At 43.2% G+C, this 19,050-nt stretch overlaps 2 protein-coding genes across 3 annotated transcripts in view; one reads left to right on the top strand and one right to left on the bottom strand.

Moving 5' to 3' along the window:
• Positions 1-8,503: 8,503 nt before the first annotated feature.
• LOC311526265 (glucose-dependent insulinotropic receptor-like) lies at positions 8,504-9,745 on the top strand (the record flags this gene model as incomplete). Its single annotated transcript, XM_084639132.1, has 1 exon — positions 8,504-9,745. The coding sequence occupies one exon, from the start codon at positions 8,504-8,506 to the stop codon at positions 9,542-9,544; it is 1,041 nt and encodes a 346-aa protein (XP_084495258.1). The 3' UTR covers positions 9,545-9,745.
• Positions 9,746-11,440: 1,695 nt separating this feature from the next.
• Positions 11,441-19,050, bottom strand: part of ERICH6 (glutamate rich 6) — a gene marked incomplete at its 3' end in the record, with an annotated part of 41,858 nt that continues 34,248 nt past the window's right edge. For both annotated transcript variants that reach the window (XM_084639750.1, XM_084639751.1), the window contains exons 15-18: positions 18,026-18,111; positions 14,610-14,762; positions 12,859-13,090; positions 11,441-11,704 (exon numbers count right to left, since the gene is read on the bottom strand). In XM_084639750.1, the coding sequence (XP_084495876.1) occupies positions 11,441-11,704; positions 12,859-13,090; positions 14,610-14,762; positions 18,026-18,111 (735 nt within the window). The remainder of the gene's footprint in view (positions 11,705-12,858; positions 13,091-14,609; positions 14,763-18,025; positions 18,112-19,050) is intronic.

Raw genomic sequence — 19,050 nt, 5'->3', positions numbered from 1 at the left:
ATTCTCCTTGCTTGCTTTTTAAAGGATAGCTATGTATTTCTGATGATCCATAAGCATGGCCACCCCATAGCATCCCATGTGAAACACAATTTCATGTGAAATAGATGAATCAAAATGTTTTCTAGTGTCATTACTTACATATTTCAGCCAGGTTTGGTGAAATTACTTGTTTTCCATCTATGTATATGACTGCTTAGGTGTGTTGCTAGGCTATGAATTTCCATACACCGTTATCAAGCAAAAAAATTCTGATATTTACCTAGTCTTCCCACTTTGATATTAAAATAATTGTTGATCTCTTTCCAAAGAGAATCTTAGAGCTCAGCAGTTTTCTTATCAGATCAAGACTATAAACAATGTTAGGTAAAGTGTATGGGTAACTATGCTGGTGTTTGTTAAGTATGCAAAGAGTATAACCCTCTTTTACTGGCTTTTGTTATGGACACACAGCTTTTCCATTGCCTCAATCCTGTATTTAATTTTGGGTCATAGAGTTCACCACATAGGTTTCAGTATAAATCATAAAAACAAAACTATTAAACAGTAATTCTATAGAATGTTTTCAATCAGAAAAAGGTGGTTGAAAAGAGATGTTGGCAGTCATTTAAAGGAAGTGTCACATGCACACCCTCTTAAGAGACAGTTGTACAGTGTTATCAGAATCCTTAATAGTTGGTGGTACTTTAATCAGGGTGACTTGTTTTACTCAGAAGATAGTTCTGTGAAACGGTTCTAATTTTCAGTCATATCTTCAGTTTTTGTGGTGGTCTTTGCAGTATTTTCCCCCCTACAGATCCTAATTATTTGCTGTCAAAAACATGAACACTCAATATGGTTTATCTATGCGTTATCTTAACATTGGAACTACAGTTTTAGTTCATCTTTCATGTGAAACCGGTTATTCTGACATAATGTTTCTCCAAAATGTTCAATTTTATAGGATCTAATTTTTAGTTCTCCTAGAAATCTTTATCAGTTATCATGAACCCACATGCAAAGAGCATGTAGAATTCTAATAGCACTATAAGAGGCAAACTCTAATTTCGTAATCTTTTTACTCGGTGTTCACTTAGCACAAGTGTAAATGAGGATACAAAACATCACATAGTGGTGAATCAGGCCCATTTATTCTAATGTTATGTGGATGTAGCTTCACTGACTTATGGGAGTTACTCTGGATTTATACCAGTGTGAATATCAGAAGCTGGCACTTATTGTGTAAACTGCTTGAGGTACAAATCAAGTCTCATTCTCATCTCAGAATGGTGTAAATCAGGAGTAAATCCATTGAAGTCAAAGTTGCAGTACTGAGTGAAATCTTTGTCTCTGTCTCTGAAATACCAAGGCCCAGATTTTCAAAGGTATTTACATGAACCTTTTTCAATTCTAATATCTTTTTTGAGATGGAGTGGCCGCATCTGCATGCAGTATTCAAGATGGGCATATGATGGTTTTATATAGAGGCAATATGATCTTTTCTGTCTCATTATCTATCCCTTTCTTAATGATTCCCGACATTCTGTTTGCTTTTTTTGACTGCCACTGCGTCAATGTTTTCAGAGAATTATCCACAATGACTTCCAAGATCTTTCTTGAGTGGTAACAGTTAATTTAGACCCCATCATTTTATATGTATAGTTGGGATTGTTTTCCAATGTGCATTACTTTTGCATTTGTCAACATTGAATTTCATCTGCCATTTTGTTACCCAGTTTTGAGAGATCCTTTTGTAGCTCTTCACAGTCTGCCTGGGACATACAAAACACCTCAAGATAGTTATCTGCAAATTTTGCCACCTCACTGTTTGCCCCTTTTTCCAGATCATTTGTGAATATGTTGAATAGCACTGGTACCAAGTACAGACCCCTGAGGGACACCACTATTCAACTCTTTCCATTCTGAAAACTGGCCATTTATTCCTACCCTTTGTTTCCTTTATTTTAACCAGTTACCAGTCCATGAGGACCTTGCCTCTTATCCCATGACAGCTTACTTTGCTTAAGAGTCTTTGGTGATGAACCTTGTCAAAGGCTTTCTGAAAAGCCTTTTGTGCCTTTAAATACGTCTCCATCCCAATTCTTACCTGTTCCTGGTTTTTGCCCAAATCATGGGAGCTGTAACCCCTGAGGGAGCAAGCGACTGAGATGGATCATGTGCTAAGAGACTGATAGCAGGGCCTGGTGTGAAAGCAGTAACCTTAGATGGAAGAGACTGGGGGTGAGGGAAGACCTGAGGTCTGACTTGGCTCTGTAGGGTGATCTGGGGAAAAGACTACTGTAAAGTGATTAGGGAGAAGGCCTCAATATAGAGATTTTGGGGGGAGGGTGGCGGAATGTTATCCTGTGAAATGGGAAGACACACATTCTGGGAAGAAGGTGGTAGTCCTTGAGAGTTTAGTGTCCCAGAGCTGCAGTCTGTAGCAGAGGGAGGACTTATAATGCATTTTGAGGGTTGGTGTGGAACCCCTGTAACTCAGAGGAGAAGGGCTTATGATGCTAGCACTGAGGAATAAAAGAACAAGGATCTAACTAACCTGGGAAAGGCCAAGCAACTGTTTAGCGTGGTGAAAGCAACTGGTGAAGCCACAGAGATAAAGTTCCATGGCCTAAGGAGGGTCAAGGATGTATTTTGCTTTTGGGACTCTTATTACCCTGAAAATGGGGGGTGGGGGGCATTGTTGTAACAGAAGGGCTAAAGTATTAAAATTACCCAACCACCAAGAGAAGGAACAGTGAGTGGATGCATCCTGATGCTGTATCAGGTAAGCCACTTCTACTGCTTTTAGTATGTGATGGTGCTCTATGGATTACATGGTAGATAAATATTTGGCTCAGATTCATATCTCAATTAAACTGCTGAAAATTTGGATTTACTTCCATTACTTCAGTATTCAGAGTAGCAGCCGTGTTAGTCTGTATTTGCAAAAGGAAAAGGAGTACTTGTATTCGATGAAGTGAGCTGTAGCTCACGAAAGCTTATGCTCAAATAAATTTGTTAGTCTCTAAGGTGCCACAGGTACTCCTTTTCTTATTACTTCAGTAATTTCTCCTGATTTACATCATTGTAAATGAAATCCAAATCAGATCCTTTATCTTAGTTTATTGAACGTGAACAATACTTAGTTTAACCATGAAAAAGCAATACTATTTTCTCAAGATAGAGAGAAGCTTTAGTCCCTAAAAGGTTGACAAACACTGTATGTGAACTGCCTAGATAAAATGGAACGGTACAAATCCCATTAAAACGGTGTTTGCAAAGCTGTTAGTGGATCTCTCATACTGGTCATTAACAAGGGCTGAAAATAATATCTTTCTTGGATTGGTTGACTTAGCATCAAAATCTGTAATAAAGGCGAGCTAAATGATTATAGAATGTTTGGCAAGAGGCTAAATTGACTAATTATTGGATTTTTTTTAGGTGAACCAGTTCACTCTGTGAAGGTGAAGTATAGGCATACAGAAGTGAAGATGACTATATATAAAATGATTTCTAATCCATAACAAGATATGAACCTCGTATAAATGATTTGATGAGTGCAAACTGTTCAGTAAATGAGGCCACAACTTTAATGAACATCACAAATAATCAACTCTAGCAAATTGCTAATAGTCCTTCAGCCAACCTGGGACCACACCTGCACTTGTCCCCTGCGCTGTTATAAATGAATTCTCCCCATTTCCTTCTAGTCTCTACCATATTAAGAAACTGCCACCTGTGGTTATTGTGGGTATACATGCACTGAAGCAAACAGCCAGATACTGCTTCTAATTCCCCCTGCAAATATTAAAGATACCTTCACCTGATGTCACAGATGTATGTTAGCTAGAGCATGGGAAGGAGCTGAACCCAGTCCTATCTCTTGCCCCGACGGCTCTTGTAATTAAGCCCCCTGGTATCTAGACCAAAGCCCATCTGTGACCCATGATTGGTGCCAGCTACATCAACCAGAGTGAAAACCAGGCCCCTCTGAGGTTGGGCACACACAGGATCAGAGGTGTAGCTTGGGCAAGTTCCGGCAGGTGAGGAAGTGGTGAAAGAAGGGATACAAATTCTGTCTCCCTCAGGGATCTTTCCTGCCACCCTGGTTAAAGTACTGGTGCAGAATTGGGTATCTCATGCAGAGGGGAAAGGAAGGTTTTCACACAGGTTTCATTCAGGCACACACGTCTTCATCCATCACTTTCTTACCTCACATGACCAGATTGCAGTCCAGACTCCAGTATTACAAAATACTGGTTTATGTAAGAACCAAACAGGTGTGCTCCTAATTTCTGGGGACAGATAGCAGGAACCATCCTTTTGTTCTGTGTTTGTACAGCATCTAGCACAATGGAATCCTGGTCCATGACTAGGGCTTCTAAGCATGAGAGTAATACAAATAATACATCATAATACTCTCAGCTGTTCTATTCCTAGCTTAATGCATGCTGCTGGATAGCTATGCAGACCTGAAAGCAATGATTTAGGCAATGAGAGTCCTAGGAAGAGAGGTGCTGTGGCTGATTAATTTACTGGGCCAGAGGAAGCATAGCACTTTGGAGCTCAATAAAAATGTGTTTTTTTTTCCTGTATAAAAAGAAAACAAGGTTCAGTTAACTATGACATGACTGGGAGTATCCTGCAGCCACATTTCTTATTCTGAAGGTGATTCAAAATACTGTGAATTTGGAGTGTTCGAAAGTGTGTGGGCCAGAGTCAGGAAAGCTGTAAACAAAACCAGCTGCCAGGGTTATGCAGTACACATGCTGACAATGTTTGCTTGAGGCATGGGGCAAAAGGGTTTCTGTAAATGATACCATGTCACATCTGCGACACATGTATCAGACATATGGCCCATTCCTTGTCTCAGGCCAAAATACCATATGTTTTCATGGAGATTTCAAAATGCTTTTATATCTTAACTGCACTGGAGGGGATATTTGTTTAATTTCCTTCTCTGAGTTGTTTCCCTATAAATAAGGTCATTTTCTGTAATCTCACTGTGCAAAAACATTAAATGAGGACAATTTGGCTTCTGTTCATTGATTTTATAGTTCGTTCTAAGAGGTCACCCTGCATTTATACATATATATATATTATAGTGCAGGTGATACATAATGCTGTTTCCTTGCTTGCATCTATATATAACCATGAATATTCATATGCTAGTTCTGATTTAGTAAGGGGATAAATCACAATGCAATTATACATACCCATCAGATGTGGTGTGCTGGTGATAGTTGTGATAGGTATTTATCACCTGATTCCACTATTTATCCTGTTCTTTTAATCACTGCTCCTGCACTCTGGCTACCAACTCTTCTCCCCTAGCAATGATTTTACCAATCAGACCTTCTGAGCAGGTACCCCAGAAATGCTTTCTCTTCCCCTCCAATTGTGGAATTCCCTACAACTTCAGAGGTTCTCTTTCCCCCTGCCACCTGTAGGAATCTTCAGTCCTGAGTTAGCCACCTAGGCTCCTCATATAACATGTGGAGAGAGCGAGAAAGGGATCCCCAGATGCCAGCAAGCCAAGTGTGGAGCTGCCAAAGCTAGCCAGGAACTAAATGCCAAGGAGAGGGGAATTGGAGCCTACGCAGCTAACCTGGCTGAGCCGTCTGCTCAGGATCCTTAGCTGCAAATGCTCTCCTGCAGTTAGGCATCTAAGCTAGGTCAGACACTTTAGGTAGCACATGCCCTAGCAGTTGAAACAGTCTTATCTCCTGATCACACTCAATACCTTTCTCATATTTGCCCTACATTTCCCTGTGCCTACTGTGTGAGTGCTGGTCTGCCCCCTGTGACGGGTTGGACCCCCTGGGATGTCACCTGGTTTGCTGGGATGCCCCTGAGGCAGACTATTCTGCCAGCCTGAGCCCCCTTTTACCTGGTCTTGCTGGACTAGGCTCCCCTGCCTTTTCCAGCTAAGCACACAGGCAGGGCCACACCCAGTTTCACAGAGAGACAGAGATCCTCTCTGAGAAGGCTCACCTTAAGGGGCTTGCCACAGCACCCAGATGACCACCTCCCACCCCCTCCCACACACACACACGCACACGAAGTATAAACCCAAAATTGTATGAAATTCATCTCCTCCCTCAATGTGGAGGAGGGTATGCACAACTTCTCTTCCTGCCCCCAACCCCATTAGAAATCGCATAAACTGGGTTATATTGTAAACCAGAAATACATTTCTGAGCTATAACAGGTGTATTTTAAGTAGTTGAGGTAGCAGACAGAACAAGACTGATTACTAAGAAACTAGAGCACGCAACTCAGCTTAATACACTAAAGAAACTGGTTACATGAAAGTTCTCACCCTAAATGTGGTTCTAATAATCTTCACAGGTCAGTCGCCCTTCCAACCTGGGTCCAGTTCTTTCCCCCAGTTCAGTCTTAGTTGTTTCCAGCAGTCATTTTGGGTGGGATAGCAGGGGAGAATTGATGACCTGGATTACCTCACTCCCCACCCTTAAACAGGATTTGCATGAGGTGGGAGTCCTTTGTTTCCTAGTTGCCCCTCCCCCCCAACTTCTCATGGAAAAGTACAGAATTCAAGATGGGTTCCAGTATCAGGTGACGTGGTCACATGCCTCTGTAGGGCCCCTGTAGCCATTCTTCACAGGCTGACCCACATGTTCACGGGGAGACTAGGCTCTTTTACAGTCCATTGTCTCTCGCTGATGGGCCATCAGCACTATTGGGCTTTTCATTGTTGTACCTGAAGGGTTAGCAGGGGGTGTCACCCAAAGTAACATATTTGAAACATAGTCAATATTCCTAATTTCAGATACAGAAATGATATATGCATACAAATAGGATAATCACATTCAGTAAATCATAGCCTTTCCAATGATATCTCACATGATCCTCTTGCATGAAGTATATCTCAGTTATGGCATATTCATATCATAAGCATGTTGTCATAAAGAATATGGAATGACATGTCAGACCCCTCACTGGTGGCCTGCATCCAGGCCTTTGGGTGTGGGGTCTGACAGGTCTCTGTGCTCCGAGCACACCTACAGGATGGGGCCTGTGGGTGAGATAAGTGTTACTCATCCTTGTTTGAAAAGCCTGCTTTGGGGCCTCCATGATTTCCACTTGAACTAGGCCTCTGTGCTGCACATCAGCTGTGGGGTGGGATTAGGGGCATGTGGGGCATTAGGACTTTCGTGGCTTTGTGAATGGTGATCAGCAGAAACCTAGGTGCCTGGAGTCCTATTCGGTTAAGTGGCAGCAAAAATGTCAATGGTGAATGGTGAATTCAAGAGTCCTAGCGTGCGGTAGTGCAGCCTAGCTGATAGATCACTGGACTGGGCCTCAGGAGACCTAAGTTCTAGTCCTGGCTCTACCACTGGCCTGTTGGGTGGCCTTGAGCAAGTCTCTTCCCCTTGTTGTGCCTCAGTTTCCCCATCAGTAAAATGGTGATGATATCGATCTCCTTTGTAAAGCACTTTGAGATCTAGTGATGAGTTAGGGATTATTACTAGTGATTAGTCTCATTGCTAGATAACACTTTCCTGTTACTTGGCTAAAATTAGCCTGCTATACAAAGGTGAATTATTTTACACTGAAGCTTCTTTTTATCATTCCAGTCAGTGTTACATGCAAGATCTGAAACAACAATATGCTGTGCTGGGCACTTCTTCCTAGTGCTAGGCTGCTGTCCTTGGTGTTTTTAGCTGGGATTTTGGTGCTGTGTCTCAATTTAGAAGCACTGTGTTTAATGTTCATTGGTTACCATAGTTCCAAGAGTTTCTCACAGTCGATAGAAGAGAGATTTCTGAGAAAGCCATTTAACTGATAACCTTAGTCTGGTGTTCGGCACATAGCACTCACTGAGCATATTTTGTGATTCTCTGTAGTAACTGAGATACATTTCCCTCTTTGGAACAAATCCTGGTCTCTCTATTATTAGCACTGTGTGTTTAACAATAGCAGTTATACATGGGGGATCATTTCCTGTATGGGTCAGGAGACTCTTCTAGTTTGCACTTATTCTAGACACCTGTCAGGGGTTATAATTTATCTTTGCTTTATTTGATAAAGACCTTTCTTATCTTTCTGCGTCAAAGACACATACAGGAACTGATTGAACAAGCAAACATCCCCAATCACTTTCTCTTCCCACCCATTGAGTTTATTCTGCCAGTAGCCTCCTGCTGCCAGCAGCTGAGGACTTCGTTTTTTTTTTTCATCTCCCAGCACATCTCTGCCGGCAAAGAGAAAAATCTGAAAGATCTGGAAACTGCAGCAGACTGATGGCGGCTTGAAGAACAGAGTATGGCCATTCCAAGAGAACAACCTGTCTCTTGAAGAATCAGCCAAGAGTTAAAGGCACCAGGTCTTATTTTTTTTCTGCTGAAACCCCAGAAAGCATTGGGTCCTGCTCTTTTAGTCCAGACTTCAGCTGCACATTTCCTTCCAGCTTGACTTTCTCTGTGATGGAGTCAATATAGACTGTGGAGTCAGTTACGCCTCTTGGAGCCAATGTGTCTCCCATCCTCACCTCCTAAGGAAGATGAGCCACATCTTTTATGCAGTGTTACATTCTCTCCTGGGCTTCTTCATCCCCTCAGCCAACCTGCTGGTAATTGTGATTGTCTACAGACTAATGAAGAAGCAGCAGGGAAGAAGCTACATCTTCATCCTCAACCTGGCTGCTGCAGACCTGCTAGTGGGAGTGATGTGCATTGCAGAGGCACTTGATGATATTCTGGATGGAGACTTTGACAAGAATTTATCCTTTTGTCTCTTGCGGACCTGCATGAGCATGACACCTTGCATTGGCTCCATTCTCACCTTGCTTTTGATTTCCCTGGATAGATACTTGGCAGTGAAGCGCCCCCTTTATTATCCTACCCTCTTGAACAAAAAACCTGTGGTCTTCTCTCTCACCATCCTGTGGGCCGTCTCCATCTTGTTTGGGCACATGCCTTTGATTTCTTCCTCCCTGCAGCAAAGCAACTACACAGGTTACTGTGGGCTCCTGTATGCAGCCAAGAGTGACTACCTATATGTGACCTGCTTTGGGATCTTCATCCCTTCCTTGTTGGTCATGATCTGCCTGCACATCTCAATGGGGAGGATTGCCTACTCGCAGCACAAGCGAATCAGGCGCATCTGCCTGCAAGCAGAACCCTTCACTGCTCACCTCCGCCACTTCAAGGCACTGCGGACAGTACTTATAATGATTGTCAGCTTCACCACCTGCTGGGGACCTTATTACCTGGCAGGCTTTGTGCAAGCTACTTGTGACTCCTGCAACCTGGCTGACCCGATTACAGATGTCTTATTCCTGCTGGGAGAAATCAACTCCCTCATCAACCCCCTCATCTATGCTCTGTACTGCAAAGATATAAGAAGCCAGCTGCCCAAACTGATGAAGTTCAAGAAGAAAGGCCAAGTAAAGCCTCTGGCTGTGGTTCACTTTAATATCCAAGCCCTTGATGGTTTATCCAATGGAGAGGCTAAAAGACCCAATTCATCTGGGGTTCAAGTCCCCAGTACTACTTCCTTCAACAGTTCTAGCCCCTGCAAAATAGTCTTCTCAGTGTCATGATCCAAAGCAGAAGAGAAGTTCTGCATGAACCACCAGTGAAGTGGAATGTGAGACTGACAGTTTTCTAGCGTAACAACCAACCAACCACCTGGACCTGGAGCACGTTGACTGGTATCCAGATTTACTACTTTCCCTTTTGTCCTTCTCTGTGTAAAAGGTAGCTGAGCTGGCTGGGAAAAAAAATCAAAACTTTGACACAAAATGGTGGGGGTATTGTTTTTTAAAAATAGCCTGTAACAGTTCTGTTTGGACAATTAAACTCTGCAATACTTTACTACCAGTTTTGTAAACCTGAACATACTCTGAGCTGCTGTGCACTCTTGCTCAGACCTGGGTAAATCAGGAGTAACTTCTTTTGAAGTTATGTATTCATCAAGGGCAGTTACGCACAGGATCATTTCCTGTGTGGGCCAAAGAGACTCTATCTGCACTTGTTTAGAAACCCAGCGGCAGCAGGTTATTACTTTATCTTTACTTTGTTTGGTGAAGTCCTTTCGTATCTTTCTGTGCCAGCCACATTCTGTGAATGAGTGAACCCGTCATCCTACCCAGCTGCTGTCACCAAGTGAAAGCCAGATCAGTCAGGCTCTGTATTTCCTCTGTATCAAAATATATTGTGCATTAGCTAAACAACACAATTCTGCTTTACCATATGTAAATATATATTCCTGAGCTTTTAAAATATAGCGGTGGTCAGAGGGCAGTGGCCCAAAGTTGCGGCCACCTATCAAGTGACTGGCTGATGGTTTATGTGACTTCAGCTTGAGCCAAGTAGTGCTCAGTGGATTGGTGTCCATATCACACAGGCCACCAGAATGAATACCATTTGGCAATCTTTGTTGGTCATCTCAGCAGTGGGAGCAAGAATCAGGTGGATATGGAGTTTGAACCATCCCTATAAGAAATCCCTTCTAGTTAAGGGTAGGAATGCACTTGAAGGACAAAATAGGAAAGCCTGCAGTGTTGCTAGCGGTGTGCAGAGAATGTGGTTAAGGCACTGGACTAGAACTTAAGGGAGCTGGATTCAGTTCCTTGCTCTTTCATTGACATTTTGTGTACAAGAGACCTTGGTCAAGTCACTTAATCTCTCTGTGCCTCATTCCCCAGCTGTAAAATGGGGATATTAATGCTTCCCTTCTGCATGCTGCTGATAGGGGAGTGAAGATAAGTCCACAAAATCCTTGTGTGGATTCAGCCACTACAGTGAGGAGGGAACAAAACAAACAAGACCTCTAGCCCCGGCCAACTTTTCTCTTTTTAACACAAGGTGAGTGTAATTCCTACTCAATACAGCACACTTATGTGCGCCTCTCTACTAATACTGATGTTAACTAGTCACAACCTTAAACATACACTGTATTGTTTGCACACCTCCTTCTAGTTGTGACTTAGCATTAAATATACTATTCTAATATAGGCGACGCACACACTGGAATTTTACATTTCTGAAAATGAACAGATTAAAAACATTATTTTTATAGTTTGGGGGCAGTTGTTCTTTTTTTAAATACAGATCAAATGGTTCTACTCTCAACCACTATTAGAAATGAGCAAAGGCAGCATCTCTGACTCATGCCCCAATAGTGCATGCTTTGACTCAGTTAACATAAATCAGTGCATCCCGAAGGGCCCCATTCCGTAACCACTTACCACTAGGTATAATGCATGAATAATCCCACTTATACTAATGGGACTACTAAAGGTAGAAAGCACTGTCTTTGGTGGACGGTGGGTTAGTGGCCTCCTGGATAGGTGTTGAAGTAAGAGAAGGAAAAAAGCTACTTTTTTTGAATGTGTATCAACAATGCAATTCTTCAGTACACACACAGCTGCAAATATTTCTCAGAATAATTAAACTAATATTGTCTTTATGCAACACACACACTGCTAGAGACTTCAGACAGGTGCATTTATTATAGCTCTTATTGAACAGTCAACATCATCACTTACGTCAGAATTCTTACAAAGGTACATTAATTTTAAAGCCTGTGTTGCAAGGTAGGAAGGGGGTTTGATTTTGTCCCACTGCTCAGTAGAAGGGAAGTTTAAACATCCATGTAGTCTATCAAACAGACGCTGAATCTTTATTTTGCATGCAAACAGCAGCAGGTCTTCTTCGCGTACATGTTTTGGTGGTGGACGTTCATCAGGCTGCCTTACCTTTGAAGGAAAGAAGGTGTGGGGGAAGAGTTATAAAATGTTTATATTTAGAACAGCAATCAACAGTTCCTCGAGGATCAAAACTCACAGGAGCAGAGAGAAACACGAGAGCAAAACTTGCAAGCTACAGGTGCCCATAAGCAAAGCTACACCCAGCAATGGGAGCATAAGCCTGGTTCTCCCATCCAAACCTGTGAGGGGGAGGTGCTCTCTTTCTCGTAGTAGTAGGTTGCATGTCCGGTACTCCTGCTAATTAAAGATTTAATTTGCTGTTCTCATTGCTGGCTTGTGATATTAGAAACAATGTGAACCAGGTAAAATGCTCAGTGATTGAAATAAAATATTTGAAATAAATTAAGATGGAGATGCCCCTCTGCATGCATCTTTCCTGACTCCAACAAACAAGGTGCTCTGAAGAATTTAATCCATTCCCCATCTCTCTACAATCTAAATAGCTCCCAGTGCAGATTACTGGTGCTTCTGACAGGAATAATCTGTACAGAGGGGCTGCGTTTGGCTGCTGCAGATCAATATATTGACTATTTGGGGTGGGGGGGGGAGTTAGCAGGGGCTCTTAGGTTCAATTCTGGAAATAGGCACAAACTTGCAGACAGACTAATTTCTGCATAGAGGGACAGAATGATCTCTATTTTGAAACATATCACATGTCCCTTTGAGTTCAATCTCCTTCTCTGAAACTGTAAGTTTCATTTTATATAAAGATGTTTGCTGAAAGTTGTAAGGATATTTGTAAAGAGCAGGGCCAACAGGGTCCAGATCAATTACTTCCTGAGAAGAAGAAGAAATCTAAAAAATGTGAGAGACTGTAAAGTGATCCTAAGAGAGAACATTGCAGAGCAACACAGATTGCTTGTAATGGATTCCTGTGTGAAAAGGCTAGTGCGGAACAGAAGCTGAGTTGTTGCGGTTTGTGGACAGGGAAGATAGTTTGACACTTAAGGATGAGGTTCTACGAAGGTTCGACAACGAACAAATTGACCATGATGATACCAGTGAGGTGTGGGGGAAATGGCCAAACATATTACAGAAAATGCCCAAGCTGCCTGTGGCCAAACAAAAGGAGACAAGTTTAAGGGCAAGGCGACGTGCGGGTGATCCAATGGGGATGGGGGGGTGTGTGTATGCTAAAGTACCTGCACTTTTGTTCCCACGTTGAATTTGGCTTGTTCCCCCTTGGCAAGAAAAGAAACCGCAATCTTGTCTTGTCCAACTATCCTGACACCAACATATTGGTTCAAGGATATAAATATGGGTTTAAATGAAACGCGGGGTACAGAGTCCATCAAACTGCTTGGCCAGGTCCACATTCGCACCCTGTTGCCTGCTTGGTCTGAATAATGTCCTCCCTGAATATTTATGTTTATCCTAAACAAGAAGGAAATAAATTAGTGCTTTACATAACAGATCATGCCTTGCTGTTACTAATACAATGTAGACCCACTCCTGCAAACTTTTTACTGTCCTGCAATCAAGGGACTACTCACGAGTAATGGTCTGGAGGTACAGGCCCTTACTAAACCTAGTCCACAGTCAGTGGGAGTCTTTCTCCTGCTGAGGTAGGTCATAAAACAGAGCCCTAAGGGCTTGACTTCACACAGTGTTGAAAGCACTCAGCACCTCTAAGCCCTGGTCTACACTAGGACTTTAGGTCAAATTTAGCAGCGTTAAATCGATGTAATCCTGCACCCGTCCACACGATGAAGCCCTTTTTTTCGACTTAAAGGGCTCTTAAAATCGATTTCCTTACTCCACCCCTGACAAGTGGATTAGCGCTTAAATCGGCCTTGCCGGGTCGAATTTGGGGTACTGTGGACACAATTCGACGGTATTGGCCTCCAGGAGCTATCCCAGAGTGCTCTATTGTGACCGCTCTGGACAGCACTCTCAACTCAAATGCACTGGCCAGGTAGACAGGAAAAGAACCGCGAACTTTTGAATCTCATTTCCGGAGACTGCGGGAACTGTGGGATAGCTACCCACAGTGCAACACTCCAGAAGTCGACGCTTGCCTCGGTACTGTGGAAGCACTCTGCCGAGTAATGCACTTAGAGCATTTTCTGTGGGGACACACACACTTGAATATATAAAACCGATTTCTAAAAAACTGACTTCTATAAATTCGACCTTATTCCATAGTGTAGACATACCCTAAGAGATGCTCAACTCCTATTCAAGTCAAAAGTTGCTCACGGGGGTTTTGGTCCCTTGCAGAGTTGAAACCCAAATACCCAGAAGTAGAAAAAGGAGAGGCTTTCACCCCACTGTTTTCTCTTCTCTTTAATTCACTGCACAGTTTCCAGGGCTTTACAGTTACTGACTTTGCTGTATGGTATTTTAGGCAAATTTATTGCTTGTGTGGGTGGGGAGTAAAAAGTGGAATTGGTGTTAACAGTTTCCCCCACACATCATCCCCCTCCAAGGCTTCTCAGCTCCCAGGGAAGAGTCCCCGGTGCACAAAATGCAGCTCTGCAAATACTGTACATTTCAGGGGTTGTTACACGTCTAGTTCAGAGGGATTTACAGTTTTCATCTTAAGTCTTCACCTGTGATTTAGGTTGGCTTTGTATGTTTTACAACAATGGGCCCTGATCCTGCAAACATTTCATATGTGCTTAACTTTAAGCATAAGAGTGGTTCCATTCACCTCAATGGGCTTGCTTATGCACAACATTACTGGGCTGCATGATCATGGCCTCGGAACATAAATAAAACTTCAAGTTGGAAAGCACCCAACCTATGCTATAGCTTGGCATTTGAATTTATTTAAAAGGTGCTATTAAAATGCTCATTTTTAAACAAAGGGGGAAAATAACCCTGCTGAGCTATAGCTGTGTCAGCACATGCTAACCAGACAACCAGGGTGATGTGATTTACATGGACATACCATACAGTTCCGTTTGGATGATAGCAAGTACCTTTGCCACTGGACTCAAACACTGCTTGGATGTCTGCATTTTTTGGTTTGTCTTCCTGTACTATACAAATATAACCTCTCCGCTTTTGCACAATGATAATGGCCAGATTGCCAGATGGATAGCTGTGCTCAGATAAGGTGTTCAAAGCCTCATTGTTTGGCGAGTAGAACTGCCCTTTTATCAAGCATTCAATAGTTTTGATAAGTGTTTTATAATACAAAAGTTATCACATCAGCTAGAATATTGTTTAAAGCCTGTGAGACTGAGCTGCCAACATTTTAACCAAAGGGCTCTGTCTCAGGCTGGCCTTTTAAGGTAAGCTGGGCTCAGCCTTGCCTGGGTCCTGGCAGCTATCCCCCAGCTGAGTATGATGATGACTTAATTATAACGACTGACCCCAGCTGTAAGGGGGTGAGAGACAACTGCTTACACAGAACTGTCAGCTCAACAGAGGGAGACCTAGGAGAGGTGTTTTCTTTCGGGGAAGGCCCTGGGGGAGTTAGGTTGCAAGAGATCCCCAAGGAAAAGGTAAGGCTCCTGTGGGGGCAGTCCTGAGACAGGGCCTGTTGAAGCAGGGCTATCCTTGGGGGAAGCTACCACACTTCCTAGGGAAGGGAAGGAGTGGAGGGAAAACTTACTGGGCGGAAGCCAGCCTGGGAGATGCTTTTCAGGACCTGGGCTTAGTGGCCAAGAAGAGAGAACTCCAGTGCAACCCAACTGGGCAAAATAATTATTAGTTTCAATATTTATGTGGAATTATAGTTGGGAGAGGACTGAACTTTTAAGTGGCTTTTAACCTGGGGATACGACCAGGTTAGGAAGAAGACTCTGACAGAGAGAGGCCATTTTTGGGCCAAGGAAATGGCCACCAGGGGGTGTTAGAGGCCAAGTCCCTTGCAACAATGTGTCTTGATGTCAGAGGATGAATGGTGGTAAGAGCAATTGCTTACAGGTTTCCAGAAAAATGTCTCGCTGTAGCCTGTGAGGAGTCCTGTGTACAGGTGGTCTGTATGCAACCAGCAAGGAGTGGTGAGGGATGGAGGACTCTATTAACATGTTCCCTCATTTAAACAGAAATGATTCCTTACAACAGTAACCAAAGAGGCAGGTAATGCCATTTAACAAATATACACTAAAAACACATACATGGGCACCGACTCTGGGACTGGAGCACCCATGGGAATAAAATAGTGGGTGCTCAGCACCCACCTGCCACAGCTGTTCAGCAGCACCGCCAAACAGCTGATTGGCTGCTGAGGCAGGGGTTTGGGGGAGGGTGGAGAGCAGCAAGTGGCAGGTGGGCAGGGCCTCGGGGAGGGGGTGGAGCAGGGGTGGGAAGAGGCAGAGCGAGGGCAAGGTCCCGGGGGATGGGGCAGGGCAGAGAGGGGCTGGAGCACCTCCAGAGGAAAATAAAAGTCAGTGCTTATGGACACATCTGGAAAAATGTTCTGGGTATACTGAATCAACTTGTGTAATTGTAATGGAAGCAGTGAAACCCTGTAAGGAAATCTGGGTCAGGATGTATCCTCCCCATAGAAATAATCATGCAAATAAAAACCAACCCCACCCCCCCCAAAAAAACAACAACAACAACAACCCCAAACACTTGGTGCAATCTGAAAACACTTGCTCTTTAGGAGTATCTTTATGAGCCCAGGGATAAGCTATCTCTGGTAGACTTGATTTAACATGCATCATACACATTTATGGCATCTTGTCATTTGACAATATTAATTAATAGCTCTATCCCTGGAACTGAGTAGGCGTGGGGGTGGTAGCAAAGGCAGGGAAGTTATCTCAAACCCATGTTCACTTTGGGAGCAGTATTTTAATAAATCCTCTCTGGTGTGTCACTGAGTCAGAAAAATGTTACTGCAAAGGAAAAACAACAAGAGGATCTTAGAGGTAACAATGGACAATGGCAAAGCTAGTTTCAGGACTAGACAGTCACTTGGAGATGTTCTATTTCTGTTGGGTTTAAACAGGTCTTGATGTCTTGTAAATTCATGGCTTGTAACTGTCTCTAGTATCTTTTACATGCTCCTTCTTAAACATAGGACACTTCTCCAAAAGGTTAATCTTAGATCTACCATTTGAAAGTCATTTTAAAGAATGGACACCCATGGGTGGGGGTATATCAGCATAGCTCAGGTTATAAAGTGCTTGCGTCTCCTGAAGAAGCTTGTGGGTGAACTTGGCCACATATTGCTCCAAATGATTGACACTCCAGTGCTACGCGGGCGGGGCAGGCTGTTTCACTGTGAGAGGTGCAACTCCATTTGAGGTTGTTAGACCGAAGCTCCAGCTGCAGGTAAATGATCTCCCAGTGCTCTTTCCAAGAGAGTGGCAGATCTACCTGGTGCCCTGGCCAACCGTCAGTACAGTACAAAGGTTCTAATCGCTGAGCCTCTGTGTGACATGCTGCAGGGCGCGCACTGGGAGCCTCAGTGCGGCACGACCAGCGTCCAGCTTGTGGCTTTGCAAAGTGCTCTAGGATACTTAAGGGTATTAAAGGTATTGTTATTTCGAACCAAGCTCTGTTCTGTTTTGAATGCATATGCTTTAAAATAGAGTATGCCCTGATGCAAGCCAGTTTCATTACAGTGTGGCAGTAACCCCACTATCATTAAGGATTAGGAGCTTACTGTGTCTGTTCTTGATATCTCTGTAGCAATCAACCCAGTGACAGCTAAGACTTCAGGGTAGGTTTTGTCCTTTGCCATTCCCAGGTTTGGGGAAGCTTTGCTTCCCCATCCCCCACTGATTCTAAATTAGTATTTCCATGCCTTCTGTTACTGCAGGGGCGGGGGCAAATGAGCGGCTCCTATTATTGTGTTGCCCTGCCACCCTCTTGCATAGAAATCCAGTCTAGTTCTCCAAACAGACATCCTCTTGTCATGAAATATTACCAGGCACTGCTCAGTCAAGAACGCATGGTGTTCAATTCTTGAACCGATCACAGCAGTTACACTTAGTACTTCTAGAGCAGCTGGAGTTCCTTGGCGAAAAGAGAAGTTATTCCGGTAATCAGAAACAGCCTTCTCAGATTGAGACTGGCGTCGTTTGTAGAACATGCCTTTATCATCATACAATACTAGTTAAGATTTAAAGCCTAAATTGTCACATAAGCAGTAATTTTTGGGTGCCTAACTTGAGACATTAGGAAGGGATCTGACTTTCACAGGGCAGATGTTCAGTCCTTCCTGAAAATCAGGGGCCATTTAAGGAGTCACTAGTTGGTCTTGAAAATCTAAATCATTTTGTTTGGGTGGCGATAGCAAAAGCGAGTGAGACATCAAGTTATTCTGAGGTAAAAAGGAACTAATCTTTTAAAATGTGATTAAATTTCTCGACTGCTCAGGTAAATGAGCCTTGTGAAGGATACAATAATTGTGCTGTGCCGTCTGGGAATATGGTAAGGAACTTTCCTCCTTGTTTGTAGGATTTTTCCAAGAACTGTTGCTTCACGAGCTACATATTAAAAAGAAGGAAAAAAAATGATGAGTTGGATCTTCACATCAACCTCACTATGAATGGCACAATTTCCCAGTTGTTCATGTGTTTATCTTGTTAAGAGCTTAGTGCCTTATTACACCCACTGCAGCAAAGCCTGGCTCCTAGCTTGGAGTTAAAACATTTGATGATGATTTTTTTTTTTCCCTCTCACTCACCCTCCACCTGTTACTTGGATCTGTGCCCTGAAGACCCTTACAGTCTAAGGCCATGGCTACACTTCCACTTTTGTCTTTATAACTGATGTTGCTCAGGAGTATAGAAAAAAATACCCCTGAGTGACATAAGTTACACCAACAGACGTACAGCGCTCATGGAGGTGATTTTATTATGTTGACAGGAGAGCTCTCTCCCATTGGTGTAGAGTGGCTACACAAGCAATCCTACAGCGACACAGCTGCTTCGGTACAGCTGTGCGACTGTAAGTTCGCTAGTATAGACATCTTCTAAGTCTACAAGATGACTGTGGTCATGGTGGTCATACAATTACTTTAGACAGGCACAGAGAGGTTTGAAGGGCTAGGATTAGAACACTGATCTCATGAACCGCTTGTCTAGTGCTTTCATTACTAGATCATACTCCCCTGCTACGTGTTACAGCTCATTTTGTTCCTCAACAAAAGGACTTCACTGTATTCCCATTTCAGGCATAAGCTAAAATGGAGAGGACTACCAGGTAAAGGCAAAAAGAAAAGGAAATTAGCAAGACTCTGACTGTCAAGAAACACTATAAGCTTACGTTGCTAAAAGTGTCTCAATGGCTGCAGGCAAAGCAGCAAATGGATGAAGCTCCTTTGCTGGCCATGACCTCTGATAAAGCAACTGACACAGAACTGTGGGTCAGAATATGGTGGAGGGTGGAGAGACCAGCTCTCTAAACTCCTCGGTGTTGTGAGT

This window comes from Lepidochelys olivacea (assembly GCF_965140295.1).
Source record: "Lepidochelys olivacea isolate rLepOli2 genome assembly, chromosome: 9".
Lineage (NCBI taxonomy): Eukaryota > Metazoa > Chordata > Testudines > Cheloniidae > Lepidochelys > Lepidochelys olivacea.
The sequence above is the reverse complement of the archived record's forward strand: the minus strand, read 5'-3'. Positions and strand labels throughout refer to the sequence as shown.